The 11544-nt window shown below is 47.0% G+C and overlaps 1 protein-coding gene across 2 annotated transcripts; it reads left to right on the top strand.

The window, feature by feature from the left end:
• The first annotated feature begins 3234 nt into the window (after window positions 1–3234).
• Window positions 3235–8991, top strand: LOC123451531. Of its 2 annotated transcripts, none has more exons than XM_045128258.1 (14): window positions 3235–3480; window positions 3922–4066; window positions 4532–4599; window positions 4685–4738; window positions 4844–4930; window positions 5059–5144; window positions 5360–5440; window positions 6095–6228; window positions 6798–6839; window positions 7555–7631; window positions 7711–7801; window positions 7894–7975; window positions 8245–8317; window positions 8471–8991. In XM_045128258.1, exons 1-14 carry the CDS (start codon window positions 3389–3391, stop codon window positions 8637–8639), a joined length of 1281 nt encoding a protein of 426 aa, XP_044984193.1. In that variant the 5' UTR covers window positions 3235–3388; the 3' UTR covers window positions 8640–8991. The 2 variants fall into 2 exon arrangements, with proteins under 2 accessions (XP_044984193.1, XP_044984194.1); XM_045128259.1 differs by having other exon boundaries at window positions 3374–3480; window positions 6098–6228.
• The last annotated feature ends 2553 nt before the right edge of the window (window positions 8992–11544 follow it).

Raw genomic sequence — 11544 nt, 5'->3', positions numbered from 1 at the left:
ACGGAGAGAGTACAAGTTTTAAGACAGTAGATATATTAAGTCGTTGCCAGCGCGTACGCCAATTTAATTCTTGAAACTACTAACACAGATTTTTTTGATTTTTTTTTTGAGGATCACAGATATTGAATAGTTGCGACGCACATGGCCCCAAAGGGTGCTACTGCTAGTATAAAAAGATGCACCATCGACTTGGCTGGGAACACCAAACCACTAGCTAAACAAAACTGCAGCTGATTCAACGGCAATTGCCATGAATCAAGGACAAGCAGCAGCGGTGTTTGAGGGTGTCTACGCCCGGAGACTAGACATGATCCACAGGTTCCCTCCAGGGCTCCGAGCTTTGGGCACCCGGTACATCGAACCGCTGTTCGTAGCCATCGGTCCTTACCACCGCCACTTACCCCGCGTCCAGGAGATGGAGCGGATGAAGCGCGTCGCTGTCCACCAGTTCATGCAGGACACGGGACTCGACTGGGATGCACTGCTTGCGGCGGCCGGCGTTGTGGCAGCTCAAGCCCGCGCCCTCTACGACATCCCACCGGCACAAAATCAAGGTGGTGATGACCCGGCGGCGGTGCAGGTGCATTTTCAATGAGATTTCAATGAAATTTATTGGATTTCATTAATTTCAGTAGACATTAAAATATTACGTTTCGGCCAAAATATTTCAGCAATTTCAGTAGTACTAAATTTCAATGATTTCGGTTGGTGTTGAATTTTTTTTAAACTGAAATTAAAAACCATGAGCAGGTGCCGGAGGCAGCTGACCAAGGTGAACCCCAGCCACATGAGCAGGGCGCGGGCCAGCAGGAACAAAATCAAGATGGTGTTGGCCCGGCGGCGGAGCAGGCTTTGGGGGCAGGGGTGCAGGAGGTGTTGGCCGCGGGCCATCATGGCATCCCACTGCCACCTTTGCCAATGAGTAACGCTGGCTTTCAAGAGATGCTTTGCATTGATGCTTTCTTCTTGCTGCACTATATTAGCATGCGTGACGCAGACAATGTGCCGCCGTCGGCGCTTGCTCACCTTTTCTACTCCAGGCGCTCCCTCATTGATAATGACATCATGCTACTGGAGAACCAGATCCCCTTCTTTGTGCTCACTCACCTCAACGAACTTCATCCCATCTTTTTGAGGCCATTCGTTGCTAAATTGGCGACCAATTTCCATGGTCACAAGAGTACTCGCAGAATTCCACCCTTTCAACACCATGGTTACACGCCGCCTCATCTCCTTGCTCTCCTACGATTTTGCATGAAAGAGCCTGTTCCTGCGCCGCCTGCTCCCGACGCGGCAGGCGGGCCACAGCAGGCTCCCGACGCGGGAGGCGGGCCACAGCAGGCTCCCGACGTCGAAGACGGTGCACAGGCGCCCGCTCCCGACGCGGGAGGCGGGGCACCGCCCGCTCTCGACGCGGCAGGTGGGCCACAGCAGGCTCCCGACGTCTCTATAACCTTTACTGCCATCGGACTCGAAGAAATCGGCATCAACCTCAACGTTAGCGACCGAAACAGGTTCACGGACATGGCCATCAGGAAAAGAAGCTTCGGGCCCCACCTATTCAAGGATCCGCTGTTACTCGGTCGCGAGCTCGTTCTGCCACAGCTGTTCCTGGGCAATGTATCCAGCAACTACCTCGTCAATATGGCGGCTTGGGAGGTATGCACAGCCGAATCTTATGTGGAAAGAGATACCATCGTATGCTCGTACATCAGGATCCTCGCCATGCTCATGCACCGGGAGGACGATGTGCACCAGCTGCGAGCTGTGCATCTCATGGAAGGAGAACTCACCGACAGGGAGACGCTCGACTTGATCACCAGCCTTGGCAAACACCTGCCCATGGGAGAACGCTATGTGCGTATGCTGGCAAGCATTGAGGAGTACAAGCTCGTCACGTGGTTTTGGATCGCAGTGCACAAGTTATTTTACCTATACTTTAAGAAGATCGCGACGTTTTTTGCTGCCATTGGTAGCCTTGCTGGTGTGTTCAAGGCGTTCGAGCTCGTTCTTGTCAAGAAGCACCAATAGAGGGAGGTAATTAACCAAGATGCCCAGCATCTTCTATCGGGCTTGATTATGATGCACGCACATGGTGTGCCCGTCATTCTGCATGTTTTGGTTTGATGTCCTGTCGTACTACTGCATGGCAGGCGAATGTGTGTTTACCTTCCCTTAATTTTCTTGAGAGAGAGTGTGTTTACCTTCCTTGTAGTAAGTGGTTCTCTGCGTGTGTGTGTTTATCTTCCTCGGATGTTGTTCTTTCTGTTCAAAATTAAATAAAAAGTCGTTATGCTGTGGCGGCGATGCAAATTCCCCATTTTGTCTGTCTGTGTATTCATCGTACAGAAAACCCTGTGTCTGTTTGTGTCCACCTGTCAGACTTTGTGTTGTTTACAACGCACTCAGCGATCCCATCGATTACAGTGAAGTTCGTTTATACATCTAAAAATCTTTTTCACTCCCGAAAAAAAAAACTTTTTCATAGGTGTTTATCAATTTTCAAATACATGATATTTTCTCAATAACATGTTTATGAAAATAAATTATACTGTATATGTGTTAAACGTCTTTGAAACACATGCTATTTCCTTTTGAATGATACAGAACATTTTGTAAATATGCGGATTTGTTTACATTGTATAAACATATTTTAAATATCAAGGGCATATATTTGACACTCGTCGCATCTGTTGAAATGTGTGATTTTTTTTAAAAGAACTAGCCGAAAAGAGCTGGCTAGAAGCCTAGAACCCAAGTACGAAGAGTTGGCCACTCGGTGAAGGACTTCAGACAGCCCAAGCGCTGGAAGTCAGTTCCTTTTATGATTTTTCAGTTCCTTGTGAATTTTTTTCTTTCTAAATGATACTAATACTCCTTACAACTAGCACAAACCTTTCTTTTACACATGTAAACGTCCGACGCAACTCTGAAAAAAAAAATCAGCCAATGCAATTTTTTGAAATATACTAGTGTTACTGTGTGTGTTTTGAATATTTCGATATAAAAAAGCAGAGCAAATCAACATGAGAAAAAAAAGAGAGAAACTTGTTAGGTTGGCGTGAAGCGTTGGTGCATACGCGCATCCGGTAGGACGGCCCATGTATCTATCCCTTGTAGGCTCGCGTGAAGCGAGGCATATCTCTATCCCGTTCCCCTTCCCCTTCCCAGAAGGAAAAAGAAAAAGAAGAAAAAAGATCGCTCTATACGGTGCGGCGTTGCGCTTCAAACGCCAAGAGCTGTCGTCCCAGTCCAAAGCGTAACGGGCTCTTCTAGTTCTTCATCTTCATCTTCTCCCCCAAGTTGATCTCCCCCACCCCCACCAACAAACCGCCGCCGCCGACGAGGCATCGGCTCCCGGCTCTCGGCTCTCTCGCGCGCCTCCCCGATGGGCGTCCTGTGGAGCAAGCCGGAGCCCCCGCCGCCAGTGGTGCTCGTGCCGCCGCTCTTCGACTACCCGCCCATCGCCGCCCGCACCAGGTCCGCCGTCTCCCCTCACCTCCTCTCTCCCGCGAATAAGACCCGCTCCCAACCCTCCCGCTCCAGTCGCTCGCGGTGGGACAGTCGATTCGGGGGTTGAGGTTGCGCAGCGCGGTCTCAGGGACCAAGGGTTCCTAATCTAATCTCCGTACTAATCGACCCACTAATGACCGTGGTTAGCGACGCCCCCGGTGAAATCGCGCCGCCTCGCCCGTTTCTATGTTCGTAAACGAAGCCGTAGATATGTGATATCTCTTTTTTTTTTCCTACCACGCCACTGACTGACACCTCTCGATTCATTATGGTCCTTGGGTATACAGTCGTGATTCTCAACTTCCCATAGATGTTTGTGGCAATGCACGTCTGTGAGAAAATGGGAGCGGCAATTTATCCTCTGCAGCAATCTACTACTAAAGTGCTTTTTTTGTCTTGACCACGCAGGATGTTGGTGCCGGCCTATGAGCTCATGTTTGGGAAGCTCCCGCTGCGCACTCTGTTTGAGGACTACTTCGATAACGCGGGGACCGTATCCTCGAGGATCATGCTCAAGCCACTGGAGGATCCTCACGTCGATCTGGTTGCCAACGTATCCTTTGAAAACCTGGATTTTCAGTACCACAATGTTTTTATTCTCTTGCAGCAGGTCCTTTCAGCACCACTGTTTTTTGTCCAAGCTTGATGTGATAGTGAGTCTCAGTGAACTTCCAATGCTTACTTCTTATAACTGTTCTTTTATATTACATCATGCTGATATCATTTTTTTTGCTTGTTCTGTCGATTACGATAACATTGTATTGCCATTTGGATGTTGCCTCTTGATGCAAACTAATCCCCACTGGTTAGCCTCATCTAAGCCGTGCACAAGTAATGTATTTAAGGTTGCCTACAGTGTTTGATACCACCTTAGTACTAGAAAATATTTTCAGGTGATTGTGCATGTTTATAAAGCTGTACCCATACCCAGTACCCTTGGATTCAATGCAATGCAGTACACTGTCGATCGACATCAAGTCACTGCAAGTCAAGTCTTTGCATACCTTAATATCACTAGGTATCTGCAGCTGGCGATAAAGCTAGTGGAACAGAAGTAAAAGGGGACGCTCTGTTTCGCTGGCAGAAGTCCGTATTTCATAATTTACCAGCATTTTGTATTTGTGCAATCTTTGTTCTATTCTCACATTGAAACACTTTACTGTTTTTGTAGAGATTTGTACGATCCCCACACCTTTGTGGACATTCATGTGTCGACTTCAGAACCGTACGTTCTTTCTTGTTGGTTGGATAATACTGTTACTGCATTCATTAATACTTATTCTGAAAATTGCATATATGCTGCTATTTTGGCTAATACTTGTTTATCCAGCATGCTGAAGCTGAGGTCATGTGCTTACTTCCCTGAGTATCGTCTTGGTGCATTTGGGACAATCCCGTTGCTAATGGGAAACAACAGGTGAACTTCATATCTTGTTGCAGTTGCAAATCATGGAAGCCTTTGTTATTTTGAGAAATGTTCCTAAATATGATATTAGATGTTTTCATTATCAGTTTCAGTTAATATAGTTAGAAATCATTTTTCAGGCTGTCTTCTGAGGACTATGCTGTCCTGGGTGTAAGATATGGTTCTGAAAATCTATCAATTGGGGCGTCCTTTGTGCCATTGCCTGGTATGTGTCATTTATGTCTCATGTAATTTTTATAATTATACATAACGAAGTAGAAACCCCACTTAGTTTGAATCAATCTGAAGGATTAGAATTTTATTGCCAAATAATATGCTTATATTCAATCTTTTTTTGGTTGTATTGAGTTCATTTTTTCTATATTTTTTGTATATTCTACTGAAAGCAATAATACTTGCTGACACCACTTCTGTTTGCAGAATCTGCTGAGGTGCCATATGGAGCATGGTTGGTTGGGAGAAAAGGGAGTTTATGTGCAGGAGCACTATATAAGCCACTTAGTGAGTGTTATTCCCTGAATGGCAACTTATTATTGTTAGCAAAATCCTCAAAAAATAGCGGTGCCAGTTCATCAACATGTAAAATTTCAAGACCTTAGTAGACAGGTAGAAGATGGAATTAAAAAATCACTATATCTTACTGAGTCGCATTAACATTCGATGGTGGTTGTGGGGTTCTGTTTGAAGCGGAGCAGAGCAGCACGGTAAACAGCTGCACCACTGGTTGTGCATCTGTTAAAATTCACTTCTGTATAGGTGCATGTATATTTCCCTCTAGTTATCATGTTGATGATTTGCATTTTGCTTCCTTTTCTTTACCACCAAAGGATGCATGTTTTATTATCAAGCCCTATTAGCATGTGCATGTAGCTTCTGTTTTCACAAAATCACAAAGAATGGAAGTACGCCGTGATTCTGAATATTTTCTATTCCTATTTTATTCCCCAACTTTTTTTGTCCCCTTGTTCTAATGTTTGGCTGAAATGTAATTTTTGTCATGTTATGTCATGTACAATCCGTATCTGCTTTAATGGCAGTTGGTTTGTCTTCTCCATGCATTTAGTCACGCAGATGTGGTGGGCATTCAGTTGCTTATTCACATTCTATGAGATTTTCCGAGTTGTTAGATTTATTGCTCTTGTTACCATTCTGCAGTAGGTGGAAACAAACATCCTATGCCATACACGGACCCAAAGAACTGGAATTATGCAGTCAGTTATGGTGTGGCCTCAACAAGCCCTCTCAGCCCTTCATTCAATTTTTCCCTAGAGCTTGCCAGAAATACACAGGTTTGTTCTAGTTTTTGTTGTTTCTTTGATTGGAATGTTCACTTGCAATTGCTAGGATACTTTTATAAGGCTGTAATCAAGACATGTTTGGATGCTTTTTTTCTAAAGAAAAAAATGCTGGTCAGAAAACATTATATGTTGTTATATCTGAATATATGTAGGCAACTGTGAATTTGCACAGAGGAATTGATATATGCATTGGTACCTCCCCATGACACATCACCAAGGGGACAAGCTTTAACACCTCCTATAGTTAAGAGTTTCATACAAGATAGTTATAGTTGGACTAGTATTCAGAATTTGGAAATAGAGGGAGTACATGCTGCTTGGCGTAAAAGAATTCTATCATCAATCACACAGAAGCACGCCATGAAACAGCTGGTCTGGTACATATGTTTATCCTATTTTCCTTCGGTCAGGGAGCAATGATTTACTTCATTAAACAAACTACATCAACTAACTTCTTATTATTGTGGTAGTTAAAGAAAACCTTGATATCTTTAACACTAACTATGTTTGCCTTCACTGGTTCTCATGGTCAATGACATTTTGTTTTCTTTGATTTGCAGCTCATTGCATCATTCTATCAGCACCTGGTTGTTCAAAGAAGAGTAAGGACACTTATCTTTGATTTATATTTCACTTATTTGAAATGAGTTGTTGGTTCTGTCAGCTCTATGCAACTATCGCTTGGTTTAGGAGGTGTCTGTCTTTGATAAAGATGAAAGTAATTGGTATCATCTGTCTTTGATAAGATAAAAACTAGTAAGAACATGAAGCCTTTTATGTTCTCTGTGGATCCTGATTTCTAGTTCCTTCGTTATGTTTCAGTGTTGGGATAGTCAATATGTTAGACAAATACATATTAGTACAAAAACTGAGAACACACAAGAATGATTATCTTTTTAGTAAGAAGAGGGTAAGATTACAAGCTCATGAGATAAATAACGGTCCATGGTACTTTTGCCTGCTGTTGCCAAGATAACAGACACATAGTAAGAGGAGGTGCCAAGTCTATTTTTTGTTAGAGAAATAAAAGAAACGTGTACTTCACCACAAATTTTATTAAACTCCACCAAGCTTTGACTGACTAAAGATGCCAGTATGTCACTATGCATACAGATGATGTTCCATGCAATTGTTAATTGATGTTTGATGTTTTAAACATTTCGGTGTCGCTAATAAATGCTTTATGACTATCCACATGTATTATTGTTTTGTCCCCCCTAGTTGTTTGTTTGTTATATTTCCCGGATTTACTGTGCGTTAATTTTAGTGATGATATCCAAGCTTTTGTTGAGATTCTATGTTACTTGTACCCATCAGATAAAGAACCCTTTTGAAGATAATCAGGTTGTTGGGATCACAAACTACATAGACTTGGGGCTTGAGTTGGCTACAGGGTAAGCCTTATATTGGAATAAACATAACTTTGTTCTTTTCATGAAATCAGCCCACTAACTCCCTGTTCACTGTTGTCAGGATTGATAAAAGTAAACCAGCAGAGAGTGGCAACAACTCCTTGTTTCAGTTAGGTGCAAGCTGGCAAGCTAACAAGAACTTCCTGCTGAAGGTTAAGTAGACCCACACATCAATGGGACCTGTAAGCAGTTCTTATATGGACTCATTTGCTTCTGATCACCGTTGCTCTGTTCTTCTCAACAGGGAAAGCTGGGTCCTTCCAAGTCGTCCGTAGCTCTGGCATTCAAGTCATGGTGGAGACCATCCTTCACGTTTAGCGTCACAGGTGTGCGACCATGTCTTTATACTTCTGCACGTGAACAAGAGCGGGCAGAAGATCGTATTTCCAAAAGCAAAATGGCTCATATTCAGAACAACCAAATCCACACTACAATTTTGTGTGTTGATGTATACATTCTGATGAAGTATAGAAACTGAATCCACAAAACATAAAAAAGATTCTGTGCGGCGATGTATACATTCTGATGAAGTAGAGAAACTGATTCTACGAAACATAAAAATGGAGAGAGCTGACTCCTGCTGCTACGTTTGCAGCGGAGAACGACCACTCGAAGGGGACGACGTCGTACGGCTTTGGAATCCGTGTGGAGGATCTCAGGAAGCCCAGGTACCACATTTACCCGTTGGCTGATTACGACGTTTCTGTTCAAGGCTTTCTTTCTTGTGACTGCCTTTCATCAGCAATGTGATGTGGTGCATCGCCGGCTACTGACTGACTGAGGAAATTCGATGCTTTGTTGTTTGTGAAAAAAAAATGCAGCTACGAGAGGGCAGACCCGAACTACGTGATGATGTCGACGAACAAGGAGCACCTGGCGCCGGCCGCCCTGCGTGAGTTCGGGCAGCGGCCCATGTTCCAGGCGGACGTGGAGTCGGGCAACTTCGACCACCTGCCCACGGAGCTCAGGCCCATCAGCAAGATTATCTAGGAGCTCCAGCAATGAATCATAGGACGTTGAGCTGAGTAGAGTAGCTCTGAAAAGACTATTGTAGATTTCAGTTTCAGGTTCAGTTGGCGAGAACGTACTAGTGGTTCACTTAGAATTTTGCGCAGCTATTCCAGTTAGACCCGTAGTAGGAGGATGTAGGCAGTCGTGAACTTGTAGGCCTCGTTCGGTTCCACCTCTTCACAAGAGGATTGGAGGGGATTGGGGTGGAATTTGACTTGTAGGGGATTATATCCACCTCAATCCCTGTCAAACCCTTTCCAAATCCCTGTCAAACGAACATGGCCGTAGTGATGGTTGAGCCGAGAGCATGCTGAAGCATTAGTTGGTCGGATGGTTTGCTTGTGCTACCGCGGGCAGGATAGACAAAAGGCCATTTGAACTAGGCAGGCATTTCATTTACTTGGCCAGCTCGAGATTTTGTTTTCTTTCATGGATGGAGTGGATAACCATGGAACCCTGGGACTAAAGGAAAGAAAGATACCAACCTAAATGTATCCATCTGACTCGAGCCACCAGGCACCAGCCAGCCAATGAAGATTGAAGAGTGTTCCATGAAGGTTGAAAGTTGAAACGAGCCATCCACACGCGCGCGCGGTGGGGCTGAACCTGAACCGCTGAGGCGCCGGTCGAGCCACGTTCCTGCACAGGTGGCCATGGGCATGCCAGTTTGGTCGGCGATATAAGTGTTATAATTTAATTAATTATGTAATTAGTTAAGTTAATCTCTACTTGTAACCGCACGTGAATCTCTCCCACGATGCGGGAACCGACATATTCTTCCTGAAGCGTCGCCTCCAGGAACCGTCTTCCCCTGACATATAAGTGTTCATCATCAAGGAATAAAGTGGATAGTTGATTCATCTGCATCTCTCTCTCGTTACCATTACAACACGTTATGAGCACTGCTCTTCCAGAGCGCCTTCGACGAGATCGACAGGCAAGAAAGCAAAAGGTGAGAAGGATGCCTCGTTCAACGCCGACGAACCTTCACCGCCTGCAGCAGAACTACGTCCGTCGTCGCCGCCTCGCTGCTCTCCACCGCAGGTTTGGAGAGCGCCGCCGCTTCGACGATCAGCGCCTCGGAGAGGGTCGCTACATCGGCCGCCGCCACGGCGCCGGTGGCTACCGTGCGCTCCGCCAAGGAGTGCCCCGTTTCCACGGCCCGTCGTCGCCGCCTCGCTGCTCTCCACCGCAGGTTTGGAGAGCGCCGCCGCTTCGACGATCAGCGCCTCGGAGAGGGTCGCTACATCGGCCGCCGCCACGGCGCCGGTGGCTACCGTGCGCTCCGCCAAGGAGTGCCCCGTTTCCACGGCCTGGGCACCCGCTCCCTGAGCGGTGCTAATCCGGCGGACGGCGCCGCGTCCCTCGCCCCGCTCGCGCTGGAGGCCCTCGATTGGCTCCTCGCCGGCCCTGCCCCGCCAATGCTCGGGGCCGACGCGGCACAGGGAGCACCGCCGTCGGGTTTTTGGTGCTTTGCCCATGGGTGGGTCATCTGCCCACTCCATGGGGATGACGCCGCCGCCGTCGAGCAGGCGCCCGAACCCATCTTCGAGTTGGGCTCCACCAGTGCCGCGGCTGCCGACTCCAACTCCATCGCGCCGCGCCTCCCGTCTCCGACCCTGGCAGTTGTCGAGATGGGGAGCGGCTCCTTCGCGCCGCGCCTCCTGTCTCCGACCCCGGCGGTTGTCGAGATGGGGAGCGGCTCCCCCGCGCCCGTCGGCGCCCCTGCCTTCGCTTTCGCGTTTGGCGCCTCCGCGCCCGTGCCTGCGCTGACCGGGGCCTCCGCCTCCGGCTTTGCCTTCGGCTCCGCCGCCCGCAGTTTCTCACGCCGCGGCTGTCGACGCCATCGCACCCGCGGTACTGGCTTCGCCCCCGCGCCTGCCGTCTCCGATGCCGGCCACCCCTCCGCGTCCACCCTCTGCTGCGTCAGCCGCGACTCCGACTCGCCGTCGGATGATGCCCTTCGGCCTCGCGGCCTCGGGCTCTCCGTCGAGCAGTCGCGCCCCGCGCGCTGGATCCTGGAGCCCGGCCGCCCTGGGGCTCGCGAACGGCGCCTCACCCGGCTCTGTGTCTCCGGGCGGGCCTTCCGACGAAGATGAGGACGAGCGCGACGGTGGCTCTCTCGCTCGTCCCTGGTGAATGCTGCGAGGCAGCACGCGCGGCGCCTGAGCAGAGCTCTGCCTGGGGCTGCACTGGCTTTACTAGCACATGCTCTGCCTTATCTTCTCGGTGGCTGAATAAATATCTGTTTGTTCTCTGTCTTATCCTCTGTGGTGTTGGAAAGAACTAGCCTGACACGTGGTCTAGCAGCAAGTTTTAGTAGTAATACTAGTACTATCTGATCTCTGTTTTAGGTTAATTCCTGTAGCATCAACAGTAGATCTAGCAGTAGACTAATCCCTGTTTTAGACCGTGCTTAATTCCTGTTTTAATTTCTGTAGAGTACTTTGTATTCCAGCATATATGTGATGTAATATATATTTCCATGTTTGCTACATGTTGAGATTTATTACCCGTATTATTTGTAATTGAGATTTTAAATTTCTTGCAAATAAAAATCAACCCCTCGTCTTAATTGAGCCTTTGGCTTAATACGAGCACGAGTTGATATGCAAAATTCCAAAGTGATTTTCTTTCAAATTGATGTTTTGGGACCACAAAGTAGTGAGTTGATCTACTGCATAACAGATTATCGCCACTACGATTAAGCCTACATTCTATCATATTGATATGATGATTGCTTAATATTGTGCCCTCCCATACATTTTATTAAGTTATGACATAAGGTACTAGAAACATGAGTATCTACTAATTTTATCAGATTATACTCTCTAGTTCTGAGAGACGGACCCCGAACTTTCTTTTGGGGCGTATCTACAATGTG

This window comes from Hordeum vulgare, chromosome 1H (genome assembly GCF_904849725.1).
Source record: "Hordeum vulgare subsp. vulgare chromosome 1H, MorexV3_pseudomolecules_assembly, whole genome shotgun sequence".
NCBI classification, from domain to species: domain Eukaryota; kingdom Viridiplantae; phylum Streptophyta; class Magnoliopsida; order Poales; family Poaceae; genus Hordeum; species Hordeum vulgare.
Note: the sequence above shows the minus strand (reverse complement) of the source record. Positions and strands in the feature narration are given on the sequence as shown.